The sequence below is a fragment of the Desmodus rotundus genome, chromosome 12, assembly GCF_022682495.2.
Source record: "Desmodus rotundus isolate HL8 chromosome 12, HLdesRot8A.1, whole genome shotgun sequence".
In the NCBI taxonomy this organism is placed as follows: Eukaryota; Metazoa; Chordata; class Mammalia; order Chiroptera; family Phyllostomidae; genus Desmodus; species Desmodus rotundus.
Genome location: NC_071398.1, coordinates 52,838,316 through 52,854,453, shown reverse-complemented (window position 1 = coordinate 52,854,453; position 16,138 = coordinate 52,838,316). Strand labels below are relative to the sequence as shown.

The window sequence follows — 16,138 nt, the reverse complement described above, 5'->3', positions numbered from 1 at the left end:
ATGCAAGGGGTTAGGGGTGGGACTGTACCTGTTGCCTTCCTGGCATGTCTGCTCCCAAGGAAAGCAGGAGGCAGTGTTCTGACTGAGCTCACACCTGAGGCAGAGAGGAGTGGGCAGGAGGAGACGTTTCTGTTCAAGTCCAGATCTCCCACCCGGTTTCTTTCTGCTCTCACCACTACCCACTTTCCAGAATTTAGAGGAGGACCTGCAGGTGAACATAAAGCTCTAGCCTTAAATCTGGGTACTTTTGCTTTAGAGGATTAGAAGATACTGAGGCTCTTCCGGACAGTACTGAGGTCCGAGTCAGGGTGACAATGAGGGACTCAGGCTATTTCTTGTGGGTATGATGCCTTCGGGAATGCCCTGGTTCTCGATTTTTGGGGGTTTTGGGTTTTGCACCAATGGAAAATGAAGGGGCTGATGATTTAAAAGACCCTCTCCCAACGGAGCCCTTGGCAGGTGGAGAGGGATTCCCAAAGCTACTGCCTGTCTTAACTGGCCTAGGGACAGGGATGCTCTGAACTAAGGGGGCCATGGGGGAACCCCCAAGCATAGTCTTCCTTGCAGAAATGCTGGCCCTCCCCGAGGCAAAAGGGGTGCTCTGGCTGGTCAGGCCCTGGGTGTTCTGACTCCAGCCTTTTCCAAAGGGTGTGACAGTGTGAGTGGCCCCTCTTGGCATTGCTCCAATGGAGAGCACCCCAGACTTAGAGCTCATGTTTGGGACTGCAGACTCCCCACAGTCCATAGGGGTCACTAATCCCCCAAAGGCAAATGGTCGTGGGGCCGTGCTGCCAAACACTGAGCCGTGAGCCCCGTTCTTGCGGGTCTCGGTGATAACTCCAAAACCAGTGGCGCGGGCTGGACGGAGGGGGAAATCTGCTGGGGTGCTGGCAGGGGTGTGGAAGGCGGGGACTGAGGGTGTCAACACCCCAAAAGCTGACTGTGTGGGGCTGCTGAGGGCTGGCTGAACTGGACTTGGGGTAGGGGATGCCACAGCTGAGTTTCCAAAAACAGAACTATTGAAGCTCAGGCCAAGGGCTGGTTGGGGGGCCCCTTGCTTTTGCTCACCTGCAGCCCCAAATGCAGGCTGGGGGGTGGCTCCCAGAGATAGGGGGAAAGGTGGCTTTGAGCTTGACCCCAAAGGACCTGTGACTACTGAGGTCAGATTGGAGATGCCAGATGACAGTGTGGGCTGGCCTGTGGCTACGAGGGCAGAGGCCAACAGAGGGCTGCCCTTGCGCTTAAAATTGGCAGTGCTTTTACCAGGGGATGTCTGAGCAGTGCTGGGAGGAACCTGGCTACCGATGTTGGCTGTGTTCCCCACAGGAATGGTGGAATGCTGGGGAGGTGGGACAATGAAGCCTGTGCCTGGGGAGAAGCTGGCCCTGAAGCCATGGGAAGCCCCAAGGGGAAAAGTGTGAGAAGTGGAAGGGACGGAGTAAGTGTTGCCCACAGCACCAGTAACATCCGCTACATCCAAATCCAGAGGTGGCTTGAAAGAAGAGTCTTTGGATGTGCTGCTTGGGGGGGTGGACATGGCCACTGAGGCCGACTTGACCAGGTCCTGGAAGAGGGGGATACTAGCAGGAGGAGCTGGAGGAGAGGCCTGCTTGAAAGAGGGAGCTGTCACAGGCATACTTTTAAGCGGTTCTACGCTGCCAAAGATGGGCTTGAACGTGGGCACTGAGACGCCTGGAGGTGATGGTGCCACAGCTGTGACTGAGATCCTGGAACATAAGGAGTCCCCAGTGTCACTGGTGGGTGGGGGCCCCCAAATGGGTTTCCATTCGCGGTCAGCAGAAGTTGCAGCAGGAGGTGCAGACGCAGAAAGATGGCGAGCTGGTCTCCTCGCCATTCCAAACAAAGCCCTCCGTGTAGAGGGCAATGCAGGGGTCACGGTGGGTGGGTCTGGGGGTCTGGCAGACCTGTCAGCCTGCCTGGTCAGAGGCGGCCCTGTGGTGTCAGTGATGGGTGACGTTGGAGAAGCAGGGGTCAGACGGGTGACGGTGGCTGCAGGCTTTTCATCCCAAGAGGGGCCTGGAAGGGGCTCTGACTGCGAGCACAAGGGTGGGGCCAGCAGCCTGGGTGTCTTCATAGATGAGTGGGCCACACTGATTTCTTCTCCCCTCAACGGTGAGGAGGCCAGTGGGCCTGGAGATGCCACCTGAAGATTTGTGCCCTGGGTTGCAGCTGTGCCTGCAGCAGGCAGAGTGACACATAGGGGAGGGCCTGTGGTGATCTCTGTTGTATCTTGTCTGGTTTTGCTGCTCCACTGAAGTCCAGCTTTCGTCCCCAAGGCCAGGTCCTCAGCAGGGACTGCATAACCAAGCTGGGGAGGTAGGCTCAGGGACAGCAGGGTCGCAGGGTGAGAGAGTAGCTGTGGAATAGCCTCACTTCGCTGCCCAGTGCTGTCAGACGTTGCTGCCCGGGACTCCTCTGATGGCAGTGCGGCTGCAGAGTGACCCTGCTGGCCGGCTTTCTTTTTCACTGGCCACTCGGGCATGTGGAAGGATGAAGAGAGAACGTTTCTCTTCCAGGTCTCAGAGGAATCTCTGGAAGAGCTATAAGAGCTCGTAATTGCATTTCTCCTGGAACGGAGGGGCCCGCCTGCGTGTGAGCTGCCCAAGGAGCTCACGGAGGAGGAAGTGGGCCTCCTCCTCAGGCTGTGGTCTGAGCTCCAGGAGCCCAGGCTTCTCTTCAGGGGCCCAAGACTCGGCACAAAGGAAGAGAGGTCTCCACTTCTCCTCAGAGGCTTAAACGCGGACGGTCTGGCATCTGGACTCCTCCTCTCACCGTCCAGCCTTTCGGGGGGCGGGGACGGTGTTTCTTCCAAGCGCAGTCTCCCCTTCTTGCACTCTCTGAGGGCCCTGAGCACTACCTCCCTTGCACGTGGGTCTGGGGGCTCCTCAGACAGTGAGGGCCCCGCTAAGCTGATGGCCTGCGCTGGGGACTTGGCGGGGAGCCCTCTCCGAGGAGTGATTTTGATGGTCACCGGGCTCCACACTGCCCTGGGGTGCCGGAGGGACCAAATAGTCCGCTTTAAGTAACTTTCCCACCAGTCTGAGGGGAGAGGCCCCACGATGGAATTCTGGGGCCGCTTCATGGGAAAGCGCTTCCAGGCCTCATTCACTACCCACGAGGCGGGGTTGGCAGGGTCCCAGGTCCTTGGCCTTCTCGCAGGTCTGAGCCGAGGGGCAGGGTGGGCGCGGTGGACGTGCTGAACCCGGTGGACCTGGTGAAGGGCCTGAGAGGGCCGGCGGGTCACCGGCGTCTGGGCCAGATCTGTGCGCCCCTGTGCCGCGGCTGGCGAGGGCCCCAGTTTACCCAGGTAGCTGCCCATGATGGGCAGTGGGGCGGCTCCGTGACTTCGAGGATGGTTTCGGCCTCCGAGGTTTCCGACATCTGCCGACTCAACCGAGTCCAAATGCGCGGGGTTCGGTGACGGTTGGGATCCGGGCGCGCGGAAAGTGCGAGGGTCTCGGGGCCCTCGACACCCACAGGCCCCGCGACCGCAGGTCAGTGCTGAGTGGGAACAGGGACACGCGGGACCCCGTAGGCTCTGCTATTTGGAGGCCTAAGCCGGGGGCTCTGGCGAGGAGAGGGTTTCGAGGGGGAGTGCGGAGCACAGTCCTGGGACCAAGCGGCCGAGGTCACCGAGTCTCGCAGAGCTGGCGAGAGTGGGCGCCGGGTTCCCGGAGTTGGAGCGGGGAGCCCAGGACCGCAGGCCTGTGGGTGCGCCCGGGCAGCCCGCGGGCGGTCGTGGCGCAGCAGCCAGGGACACTGGACGCCCGATTTGCTGGTTCCTCTTTCCCGCTGCCCTTGCCTTTCTGAGGCCAATAGGTGCCAGCCATCTGTCCGGAGGACACGCTGCAGACGCAGCCGCCTCCGGCCTTATCCAGGCTTGCCTCCCGCGAAGAATCCGAAGAATCCGGGGCTCCCTCCCATTGCTCGCCTGAGTCAGGCGGGGCCTCGGGACGACTCATCTACCCACCCAGAACCTGAGCCCCGCAAGCACCGCTGGCCCCGAGCTCGGGCCACCCTCCCTTCTCTCGCCGCCCGCGGCCCCACCTGGAGCAGCGGGCCCGGAGCTCCGGGAGCGGAGGAAAAAAGTGGGAGACTTCCGCACCCGCTTTCGGACAAGACTGGGTTCTGAAGGGAACTCATTTTCGGACGACCTTTCTCGAAAGAGTCGGATTCCATCTGGGCCGATTTTATTCTAATTAAAAGGAACTGTTTTAGTAATCTTTAAAAGTTACTTGTTTTTGATATTTTCAGAATGTAAGTCACAGTTGACTCTGGTTTCGCAAAATATGGAGCCGCAAATTAAATGAGACCTTATGATATTTGTGTAAGAATCAGCTATTTGGCTTCTCCATAATAACTGCATCCAAGTTAGTCGTCTATTGTCCCCTTTAAAATGATATATTTTCTAATTTTAAAAAATTATAGAGAAAAAGCATTTTATTGTTTTTATAGTAAACGATCACAGACAATGTATTCTTCATTCAGCATGTTATTTTTTGTAGCCAGTTTTGTTTTTTCCCCCTTTTTAAGTATTTCTTTGGTAGCCGGTTTCAGTTAAACTGTAAATATGCACTTCGTTTTTGCAGTTGATTGTATGCATTTATTCCATTTTCTTCTTCAGAAATATGTAAGAGGATTAAAGTGCACTCATTCCGTAAACGGCACCCATCGGCTTGCAGCTGGTCCCCGCGCTTGAGGGCGGTTCGCAGGGTCCAGGTGAGCGCGGCGCTGACTCTCCTTCCCATCTGCGTGGAATCTCTGGCCTGGGCGCGCGTCTTCCCCTGCCCCCTTCCTTCCTGTGTGGACGTCAGGGAGGGGACGCGTCTCCCTGACCCACCTAGATCTTCACTTTTGGCTGAAAATCCTTTCCCCGAGGTGGTTCCTGGGCGGCTGGAGGGAAGACAGGAGGGACGTGGAAAGGTGCGCCCAGTCCCCTGTCCCGATGGGGTTCCGTGCGCGGAGGGAACTGCCTTCAGTCCGGGGTGGACGCGCGTCGGGAGTGGAGACGCGAGCGAAAGGCCCAAGAAAAAACCCTTTGTGGCTCTGCTTTTCTTTCCTTCCTTTCCCGCGCCTCTCTCTCCCGCGCACGTCGGGGACCCGCGCTTCCACAAGCAGATGGCCCGAGCCCTCGCCTCTGGGCCTGCGCTTTTCCAACCCGACAAAATGTCCCAAATCAGGTTTTTTCCCCCCAGGAGGCGTTCGTCGCGCAGAGTAGACCTGGGGGGACCCTCTTGGGCAGCACCTGAGGGGTCGCGCAGCCACTCTGCGCCTGGAGGGGCAGGTCAGTTAACCGCCTCGTGTGTTTCAAGTCACGTCTCACAGACAATCTTTTGGATAAAAGAAGCCATTTTAATTTGCTTCCAAGGGTGCAGTTTTCACGGGGAAGGTGCCCCTGGAATACAGAGAATAAACGAGATATATTGCTCAAATTATTACTTGGTGGCCACAATTTCTATTGGATGTCGTTTGGGGTCAGAGATAATAACAAGAACAATAATAATAGGACCTCCTGTCCCCGTTTCTTATATCCAGAGAGCAGAGCTATTAGGAAGTCCCTGAACACCAAACACTTGTTGGTTAGCAGCTGCCTCTGTGCAGACGCTGGACAGGCCCCACTTACAAGGTGGTAAACCTTTGATCTTTAGGAATGTAGGCTTTTGAATGTGACCTTTAAGATTGGTTGTTTCTGCTCTAGCTGGTGTGGCTCAGTGGGTTGGGCCCTGGTCTCTGAATGGGAAGGTTGCAGGTTCAATTCCTGGTCAGGACACATGCCTGGGTTGCAACCAAGTCCCCAGTTGGTGGGGTGTGAGAGGTAGCTGATTGATGTTCTTCTCCCTCCCTTCCCCTCTCTAAAGATGGGCAAATAGAGCCTTCAAAAAAAAAAAAAAAAGATTTGCATTAGATGACTACCTTAATTATAAAAAAGTATTTAAAAAAAGATTGGTTGTTCTTTTTCACTTAGTACAATGTCCTTGAGATCCGTGTCAACTGTTACATGTATTGATAATTCTTTTTTAAAAACTGCTGAGTAGTATTCCACAGTGTAGATGTACCACAGTGCCTAACCGTTCACGTATTGAGGGACTCTTCAGTCGTTTCCAGGTTTGGGCTGTTACAAACAAAGCTTCTATGTGTAGCAATGTGCAGGTTTTGGTGTGGGCATAAGTTTTCATTGTTCTGGGATAAATGCTGGATAGTATGACAAGTGTACTTCTTCTAAGAAACTGCCCAACTATTTTCCAGAGTGTCTGTAGCATTTACAAGGTGTGACAGATACAGTGTCTCTGCATCTTTGTGCCATTGTCAGTGTCATCATTTCTTAATTTATCTCTTCTAACAGGTGTGTGATGATAGCTCATCATGGTTTTAATTTACATTTCCCAAATGACTAGTGATATTGAACATCATTTCATGGGCTTACTTCCCTTCTGTATACCCTGTTTGGTGGAACGTCTCTTCATGCCTTTTGCTCATTTTCTAATTGAATTGATCATTGTTTTAGTGTTGAGTCTTGAGAGTTCTTTGTATATTCTAGTATGAGCCCTTTGTCACATATATTGTTTGCAAATATTTTCTGCCAGTCTGTACCTTGCCTTCTCATCTTCTTAACAGGGTCCTTTGCAGAGCAAAAGTTTTTAATTTTGATGAAATCCAATTAGTCAAAATTGTCTTTTATGGATTGTGTTTTTGGTGTCATGTCTAAGAACTCTCCACCAAGCCCCAGACTCCCAAATTTTCTATGCTTTTTTCTAAAAGTTTTATGTTTTACTTACATTTATGAACCATTTCAGCTAATTTTTAAATAATATAAAGGGTTTTCTTTTTGCCAGTGGATATCCAATTGTTTAACTACCACTTTTTTGAAAAGACTAAGACTTTTCTTACTCTACTGAATTGCTTTGAATCTTTTGTCAAAAACAACTCAGTGTACTTGTATGTAGTGATTTCTGGGTTCTCTATACTGTTTCACTGACTTATAAGCCTATCACTCTGCCACTGGTGCACAGTCTTTATTACTGGGCTCTATAAGTTCTGAAATCACAAGTGATTTTTTTCACTCTATCCCTCTTTTTCAGAGTCATTTTAGTTATTCAAACCCATTTGTATTTCCATTTTGGAATACTTATGTCTATTTCTACAAAAGAAAAACTCGCCTGGGTTTTTATGAGAATTGTGTTAAACTTACGTCATTTTGAAGAGAGTTGGCACCTTTACTATCCTGAGTCTTCAGATCAATGAACACAGAATACTGCCCTCTTTATTTAGGTCTTTGACTTCTTTCATCAGTATTTTGTAGTTTTTAGCATGAAAGGTCCCAGTAGATTTGCATCTAATATTTCCTCTCTCTCTCTCCCTCTCTCTCTCTCTCTCTCTCTGTAGATGTAAGTGGTACTGTGTTTTAAGTCTGGTGCCCATGTGTTTATTGCTCGTATAGAAATACAATTGATTTTTGCATTTTGATCTTGTATTCTGTGACTTTGCTGAGCATACTTATTAGTTCTAGGTATTTTGTTTGTTTTTAAGTTCCTTGGGATTTTCTACATAGACCACAGTTCTATCTTCAACTGGAATGGGAAGTACAATCTTTCAGCAGAGAAGGAGGGGAAAATGCATATTTCTAAAGAAAAATGCAATCCACTGAGCAGTCACCTGCACCATCAACGCACAATTGGCCAAAACTGCAAAATGGTACAGTGTTCTCATATTTCTGGATAGGCTATTTCACCTAAAGACCATACTGCAGTATTGGTCAAACGACTCCCTACTATTGTGCTTGCCACTAGAATGTGACATCACCATGAGTGTGGGAAAGCTTTCCCCAACTGCCAAGTAGCTCAGTTGTGAGAGTGAAGAGCTAAAAATCTAAAAGTGCTGGGTTTTGTCAGGGTGAATACTTTACTCAATAAATACAGTTTTCAGTTCCTTTTTTAAAACACCCTAGTCTACAGGGTGTAAGAACGCTAGGGATAGCATTCTTACATGCCATGGACTGTAAGCCTGTTGTGCTATGTTCCTTAGGAAATCTCCATTATTAAAAAACTGCTTAAATCACCTTCTGCTTGGACTAGAGTAGCAAATCTCAGCTACCGGTTAAGATTGAAGATAATTGATTTCTTGGCATTTCCTCACTCTAGGCAGGTACAAGTCTTGAAACTTTAACCCAAATTTCCTTTAGTCAAAAATTAAGCACCCTTTGAACCAGGAGGAGCAAGAAGATAAGTGCCCGGACATGACAGGGGCTTGAGCCCTAGACCCCAGACTAAAAGTCAAGTGTTCTGCCATCTGAGCTACTTAGATCCCAAGGAAATGTTCTCGACTCTGCACAGGAATGGGATCAATGACCCTTTCAGTTTCAGAGTGCGGCAGATTCATTCTTGAACTCAGGAAAGGTAACCAAGCAGATATTTAAGCCCCACAGAACCAATTCATCCAGCACCTGTTGACGTTCAGTGCATGTCAGTAGAGAAGGAATGCAAATACCACTGAAAAAGCAATCCTTGTTTTCATACAGTTGTGCCAGGAAAAATAAACAGAATGCAACGGATTATTTCCATTAAATAGCTATGGAATAGTTGGTTAAATCTGTCAGCCCTTATTTACTGGGCACCAGGAAAAAACAAACAAACAAACAAACAAACAGGGCAGTGAAAAGCAACCAGTGGAGAACAATGGTAAGAATCTGACAAACTTTTTCTTGGAAAAAGGAAAAACGCTTGTCATTACATAGAGAAATGTTGTGGTGACCGTGTGTGGCCCTGCTGTACACTTCACTGCCTTAGGGTTTTCTTACCCCCCTAAAAGTATTTTCACAAACTTGGTATTCCCTGTCATATTTTTCAGTGAACATGTAACATTTTTCTTCATAAGTGTAAATTCCCCTGAAGGATATCATGCCTTCTATCAAAAGAATCTAAAAACTATAGTAATTAACACTTACCCACGTCCTGGGGTGGAGAGGACTTGTTCAATCTTTAGTGGAAGATTTTATATTGATACTTTGTTTCTTTGAATTTGTTACTTCTGTTCCATGTCTCCCATAGAATTTTATCCAAACACAACCTCATTTTGTGTTTAGTCTTTTTAAAACCTTCCTGCCATACTTCTCTCTACCAAATAGTTATACACACTGAAAACTGATGTTTTTCCTGTGACCCCAAATCTACAAGTTAAAAATACTTCTTGTAGATTGTGTTATATTTGCATTTGCTTGTAGTGCACAATCAATCGAGGCATAGTACATGGACAATAATCTGAAAATCCCTTTAATGGAAGTAAATGTGGAATTTATCACCCCCTTCTCCATGAAATAGTGTAGGAGACAAATGAAGGAGGAGGCATCTCTGACTCAGTATTTTAACTGTTCCCCTGATGGGAATCCTGGGGAAGGGCATTTTACCCCAGGGGCAATGTGCCACAGTCAGTGAGTCTTAATTTATTAGACATGTCTTAATTTTTCTAGTAGAAGGCAAGATCTTTGTGTGGAAGGAGAGGACATGGGACTTGTGCACCACACTTGCATGGCAGACTGATCCTCAGGCGAATCTTGGGAAGGTTTACCTGTATAAGCTCTCGAAGGAGATTTAGCTCAGCTGCTGAATACAGTTTAGCAGCGGATTTGCTACAAAATCCACAATGAAGGACGGTCCGCGCGCTCCAGCTGCGCTCTGCGTACACACGGAGGCCCCTCGCTGAGGTCCAGCTCCATCATCACACCTTGTGTTTCCAAAAGGAGAACGTTTCAGTTTTCCTCGTCTTTTCCCCTGCTCCCCTTCCGTCTCTTTTCCCAGCGTTTTACAATCACCCTTCACCCCCAATCTCCTGAGAATCGGCTGGTTATAGCGGTGCCTTGAGTCCCGACAGCCTCTGACCCCGCCTCTTCCAAGGCTGTCCGGGCTGGTGAGGAAGAGCAGAGGGAACCGAGGATGCGCCGCAGAAGTAGGCCCGAGGAAACCGCCACTGGAGAAGAACCTGGGGGCGTGGGGTTAGCACACCTGCCTCAGGTGGAAATGTCCTGACCCATCCTGTCCCATCCCATCCCCTCTCCAAGACGTGGTTCTTTGCCTGCGAGGGAGCCAGGCTTTCAGAATCCCACTTCCAATCGAATGCCTCTGGATCCGTTCCCACAAGGATCAGGAGTTCTATTGTGCTTTGGGGCTGATTCCCGGGACTAGGGTTCTGGAAGCCTCCGCACACCAAGGCTCCTGTGTTTCCCGTACGTTCAGGAACCACCCAGACAGATGCAGTTGCATTTTGCACCTCCCACAAATATGACATTGCACTTTCACTCCACACAGAAGCGATCAGAAGCCACATAAATATTGCCCTCCGAATCCAAATTTTGAATCTCTCCAATGTAACTTCCCCCAAATGTGTCTGTAGTCGCTCCCCCCTCAGGAGTTTCGCAACGGACAGGAAACTCAATTTTATCTGAGAAGATAGCAGAGGGCCAAGAGATGACCCTCGCGAGCAGGCAAAGCTGTGAAGAGGCGCAAACGTGAGACTTGCGAAGTGCAGGCGTGATCATTAAACAGAAACGTTGACGATCGCTGAACAGCAGAGTGTTATTTAAGCCTCACAAAAACCAGTAGGGCGGATCCTTTTATTGTCCACACTCATTTTGACTAGCTCTCGGGACACGCTACTTAAAACTACCTAAAAAGCGTGGGCCGACGGCTGGGCGTTCGCCTCCGGGGACTCGGAGGACGAGCTCAAGGTTTCAGCACCGCCCGAAAGCCGCTCTCTGCGCATGCGCAGCGGGCGTACAAGCCCCGAGTTCTCTAACGGGGCGTCTTCGCCTGGAGCATTAGTCCCCGCGGCTGAACGGCGTGGACCTGCTCTGACCACCACGCAGGAAGTACCAGGGGTCTGAACGAAGAGTGTGAAGAGCGGCTGGGACCCCGGGAACTCGGCTAGCGCTGGAGAAGACGGTCCGTGCAGTTTCTGCTAATGCTTCCGGCTTCCCCACACGCCGAGCACTTAGGTTCCGGGAGAGCGCGGGTCCCCCGGTGACTGAGGCGACGCTAGTGGGAAGGCGGTCGGTGAGTGGGGCGAGCAAGACTCTGTGGCGGGGCCGGGCAGGTGGGCCGGGGCTCTGGGAAGTGGTCTTGAGGGGACACAGGGTTCCCTGAGGCAGCGGGCGATGGCCCGGGGGATCTGTCTGCAGATCGGCCCGGATCGCTATGCATGTGGGCGGGGTGTCTCCGAGCGCGGCGCTGGCCTCACGAGCGGGCTCGGCCGGGTCCCTGCCCCACCGACGCGGGTGCTGGTCCTGGGCATCCCCGGGAGATGCGTTCCTCTCCCCTCCGGCAGGGCCAGGATGGCTTCTTCACTGGGCAGTTTGCCAGGCTCTGTCTGCAGAGTTTTTACCAGCGCTACCTCGTGAAATCCTTGCACTAACTCCCTGAAATGTACCGTCATCATCCCCCAGGCAGATGAGGAAACTGAGGCACAGAGATAAAGCACCTTACTTGGAGCTACAGAACCTTTATTTTATGGTTCTGATGATGAGGGTTGGTACTTGACTATAATAGGTGTTATTTGTTGGTGGAGGTGTTGACAAATTCTGTACATCAAATTCTGTGAATTTGTCGTGTTTTTGAGCCCATTTCCATGTACACTTGTCTGAAGCCCGTCTTTGCTAGACCTGGGGATGTGGTCATCTCTCTCCAAGGGCCAATTCCTCTGTGCAAAGGCCCCAGGAAGCTGGCAGCCCAGAGAAGAGCTGCTCCCTAACCTTCAGAACATGCTTCCTTCTGAATGACATGATTTTTTCATGTTGAAGACAGCAGAGAAAAGGGAGACTTCTTCTCAGATCAGGAATTCTTTATAAGAGGAAGTGGTGCGGGCAAAGGAGTTTCAGATGGTGAGGACAGGAGGTGGCCAGCACTGTTGGAAAGTTAGTCACTTAAGAGCAGGTGGCGTTTGCTGGTGCCCCAGTACTTGGTTACTGCTGGACTTCAGACCTTTGGTAGGGACACAGAGGTCGTAGAGCAGTAAGGTGATGTAGATAAGGAAGTATGACAAAGAAAGCAGGGTAAAAAGGGAAGGAGAGGCAATGTTTCACACCGTGGTAGAGGAACCCTGGGTGAAACCTGGAGAAGGGCATGGCCCTAAGCTTGTGGAGATCATGATCACCTGGCCTCGCTGAAATATATCTGGGGGCTCACCTGAGACGTTGGTCACATCCGCCAGGCCTCTCGTCACCATTTCATGTGCATCCTCCACTTCCAGGAAAAGAATGCCTCTGTCCAACCGTGGAGCAGCACCTGCTGAAGGGAGCCTCTCAGATCCTCTTCAAGCATCTTTCCTTAAACGTACCCCATTACAATTTTAAAATAATTCATTTGCAGTAACCACAGCAATAATATAATCTCCTTTTGTTTTATATGACATTCCTTGTCGTCTGCCATCTTTTAACTCATAGCATTCACAGAAGCTTTGTGAAGAAAGACAAGCAAGCCCCAGTAGTGCCATTTTGCAGTGTGGGGCCAGGTTTTTATAAAGGTGAGTGACTTGCCAGAGGATCAACAGCCCTACGGTAGTGGAAGAGTCAGCTTCCTTCTGTTTTCACCCTCAGGAGAAAGCTATACCCCCTGTGAACACATACCCAATGTGAGGAGTTTGACAAGGAGGCTGGATAGATGCCTCAGCTCACCTAGAGAGTTTGGACTTGGCACAGCTCCATCCCCTTTACCTTTTATCATGAAAGAACTAGGGACTTACCCAGGCATAAATGTCTATTGTCCTTTACTTTGTATCTGGGAAGAGTTGGGATAAGACCTATTCCCAGCTTTGCCTTTGACCAGAAAGAAAGCCAAGAGGAGGGGGAATACAGAAAGGTAACTGTCTAATTTGTCATTATATCTATAGCCCACATATATTAAGGGATCTTCCTTCTTTTCTGAAAGTTGAGTCATCTTGCTGAGCAGAGACACATTTCTCTTTTTTATAGAACTTCCCTTTCTAGGTGAGTTTGCCAAATTTTGCCTAGTACAGGACTATTTCCAATTTGCCTGCCAACTGCTCTCAATGTCCTCCACACTCCCCTATCTACTCTTTCCTAGGCCATTGCAGAACACAGCCCTATTGGCCTGTTTCTCGAGTGGTTTCATCTGAAACACAGACATGGGGCTGTCATGTGACTCTGGGTATTTGAGTCTGTTCATTCTAGTCTCATTTCAAGTTAGGTAGACAGTATGTGCCTGAGTTGGGACCTAAAATTAAACTGTAGGAACCATAGCTTTGGACCAGATCATCGAGTCACACATCTTTTTACAGTTCAGGGTACATAAAACCAGATTGGTTATTTCCTTCTTGTTTTTATATAGTTACCAACAGACCTATGCTGAAAATCCAGATTACTCTTCCACTGCCTCATTTTATTTTCTCTCCATATAAATTTGCTAGTGTGCATGAAGAACAAATTAGTTGTCTTTGCTCTCCACACTAGACAGAGGTGACATCTGCACTTTAAATGTCTTTCAGATATAGGAAGATTTGAACTGAAGCAAAGCACCAACAGCAGTCAGGCTATTTCTGAAGAACTACAATTCTCAGGGTCAGCAATGGAAAATCTCATAGGGAGTACTACTCCAGGTCCTACAAAAGCAGAAGCCTGTGGAAATGAGGGCCAGCTGTCAATGAAGATAACATGTCCTTCACTGAAGAAATCTTCTGAGAAAACAGCTGTCAGAAGACTGTCAGTGACTGTCAAGGAGCTCGTCATTGGGAAGAGAGGCCCAGAATCCAGTGACCTTAGTCTCAGATCAAAACTTAATACACAGCATATTCCAAAGGCAGCTAGATTCCCCACATCCAGGAAAAACTCCAAAGATAATTCAGACTTAATTAAACACCAAAAAGTCTTCCCACAAAAGGAACCTTGTAAGTGCAATGAATGCAGGAAAGCCTTTAACTACCAATCAGAACTTTTTACCCACAGTAGAATTCATGGTGGAGAAAAACCTTTTGAATGCAAACAATGTGGCAAAACTTTTAGCCGAAGTACACACCTGATTGAACATCAAAGAACTCACACTGGAGAGAAACCTTATGAATGCAGTGAGTGTGGGAAAGCTTTCAGCCGGAGCACCCACCTTGCGCTACATCAGAGGATCCACACTGGAGAAAAGCCGTATGAATGTAGTGAATGTGGAAAAGCCTTCAGCCGAAGCACAAACCTTAGTCAACATCAGCGAACTCACACTCAAGAAAAACCTTACAAATGTAAAGAATGTGGGAAAGCCTTCAGTGACCGTTCAACCGTAATTCAGCATCAACGAATACACACGGGAGAAAACCCCTATGAGTGCAGTGAATGCGGAAAAACTTTCAGCTGGGTCTCATCCCTCGTTGAACATCAGAGAACACACACAGGAGAGAACCCCTACGAGTGCAGGGACTGTGGGAAGGTGTTCAGTCGAAGCTCATCCCTCACTGAACATCAGAGAGTCCACACTGGAGAAAAGCTGCATGCATGCAGAGAATGTGGAAAGGGCTTCGGTCGGAGCTCATCCCTTGCTATTCACCAGAGAATTCACACCGGAGAGAAGCCTTACAAGTGTAATGGCTGTGGGAAAGCCTTCAGTCAGAGCTCAACACTCATCAGACATCAGCAGCTCCACACTAAAGAGTGAGCTTGTGTGAATGTTAGTGCAAAAGCACATTGCATGACTTCCTGCAGCTGAAAAGAAAAATGAATGTGTGTTGGATTTTCCTTTCCCACTAGCTAGCGATAAGCCAGTTTCATGCCAGCCTTCCTTTCTTTCTGTAAACTAAATGCTGAAGTGAGCGATCCATACAATAAGGAGATGACTTCAAACACCTAACATCAATCTAATAATATTTGGGAGGGCTCCGATTTTAGAGTGTACAACTACCTGCCACCTTGCATTTCCACACCTTGTCTCGTCATTCCATGGGGCTTGGGTCCCTGGGCAGCCGGTGAACCCTGTTTTCCATCCGCATCAGCCCCTTCACTCACTTAGGAAATCCTGTGTGTGTTTGTTCATGGTTTCTGGTGCCAGTCGCAGAAGAAGAGGAACTGGCTTCAGATCGGGACAAAAAACTTCCCACCAGTTTGGCGGTAACAGTGTTGAGGCAAATGCAGTCTCTGCACTAAGGGCAGATCTTTCTCTTCATCTTTTTTTGCTGTAGCATATTTTTTCAAGTTCTCCTAATGTGCCTGATTAATCCCAGTGTTATTTTATCTCATCCTTACCAAGACTGTCCTTAAACTTTTTTACAAACATTTAATTCCTCAGTTTTCTTGGAAAACCATTGCTGCCCCGGTTTTTAAACTTTTGTTTACAGACTTCATGAAACCAATTCCCTCTGGCTCTGACCAACCTTGTACAACTAAGGACAAACTCAGTGCTTATGTGTCCATTCTTTTCCTACTTGACATTTGTAGAATTGGCACTTTTGGCCATTCTTATGCCTTAAAAGTTGAGCTTCTGGGACCCATGATTCTGTCCTGAACCACACTTTTCCTACCTCCTAGCATTTGTTTGATTAACAATGATTAGCTCAGTGACTTTGGGCAAGAGTTGTACCAGATAATCTCATTTTTGCAGGCTATAAGATGAGGTTATTCAATTGGATTGTAAGCTTCTCAAAGACAGAAGTCTTGTTTGAGCTCCCTATAAAACTGAGATTTTCAACTGGTGTACTGCAAGGATTTTTAAAATATGCAATAATACCTGACTATTTAGTCAGGGGTACTGTCTTCTTTTTCCTTAGATTGTCAAATAAAGAAATGACAATGACCAACACACTAGACATCTGGTGTGGATGAATAACCAATTATACCTTTCTTTTTTTTTTAGTCAGATTGGCAAAAATTTTTGGTGTGCGACAGAATTTTAGTAATTTATGTGTACAAAGAGCTCCTCTGACACTTTCGGTCTGCCACCTTCTCAGAAATCCTTGTTAGTGGCAGTTTGCATTATTCTGATTCGCACTCTGATGTCTGATTCTTTCAGGTGCTTTTTTCCATGATTTTTTTGAAGTTAGAATTGTCTTAAATTTCGTAGAGGTCGCATCTAACACATAATGCAATGCAGGCCTGGGCTCTGGTTTTAATACAAACCAGGAGAATTTAATTTAACAGCAA

General features: G+C 48.7%; 2 protein-coding genes across 4 annotated transcripts; one reads left to right on the top strand and one right to left on the bottom strand.

The window, feature by feature from the left end:
- Nucleotides 1-328: 328 nt before the first annotated feature.
- POM121L2 (POM121 transmembrane nucleoporin like 2) lies at nucleotides 329-3,340 on the bottom strand. The gene has a single exon (XM_045203673.2). The coding sequence runs from the start codon at nucleotides 3,338-3,340 to the stop codon at nucleotides 329-331; it is 3,012 nt and encodes a 1,003-aa protein (XP_045059608.2).
- Nucleotides 3,341-10,799: 7,459 nt separating this feature from the next.
- Nucleotides 10,800-15,696, top strand: ZNF391 (zinc finger protein 391). Of its 3 annotated transcripts, none has more exons than XM_045203765.2 (3): nucleotides 10,800-11,063; nucleotides 12,449-12,528; nucleotides 13,510-15,696. In XM_045203765.2, the coding sequence occupies exon 3, from the start codon at nucleotides 13,590-13,592 to the stop codon at nucleotides 14,658-14,660; it is 1,071 nt and encodes a 356-aa protein (XP_045059700.1). In that variant the 5' UTR covers nucleotides 10,800-11,063; nucleotides 12,449-12,528; nucleotides 13,510-13,589; the 3' UTR covers nucleotides 14,661-15,696. The 3 variants fall into 3 exon arrangements, with proteins under 3 accessions (XP_045059700.1, XP_045059699.1, XP_024425979.1); XM_045203764.2 differs by having other exon boundaries at nucleotides 12,256-12,528; XM_024570211.3 differs by lacking the exon at nucleotides 12,449-12,528.
- Nucleotides 15,697-16,138: the final 442 nt, after the last annotated feature.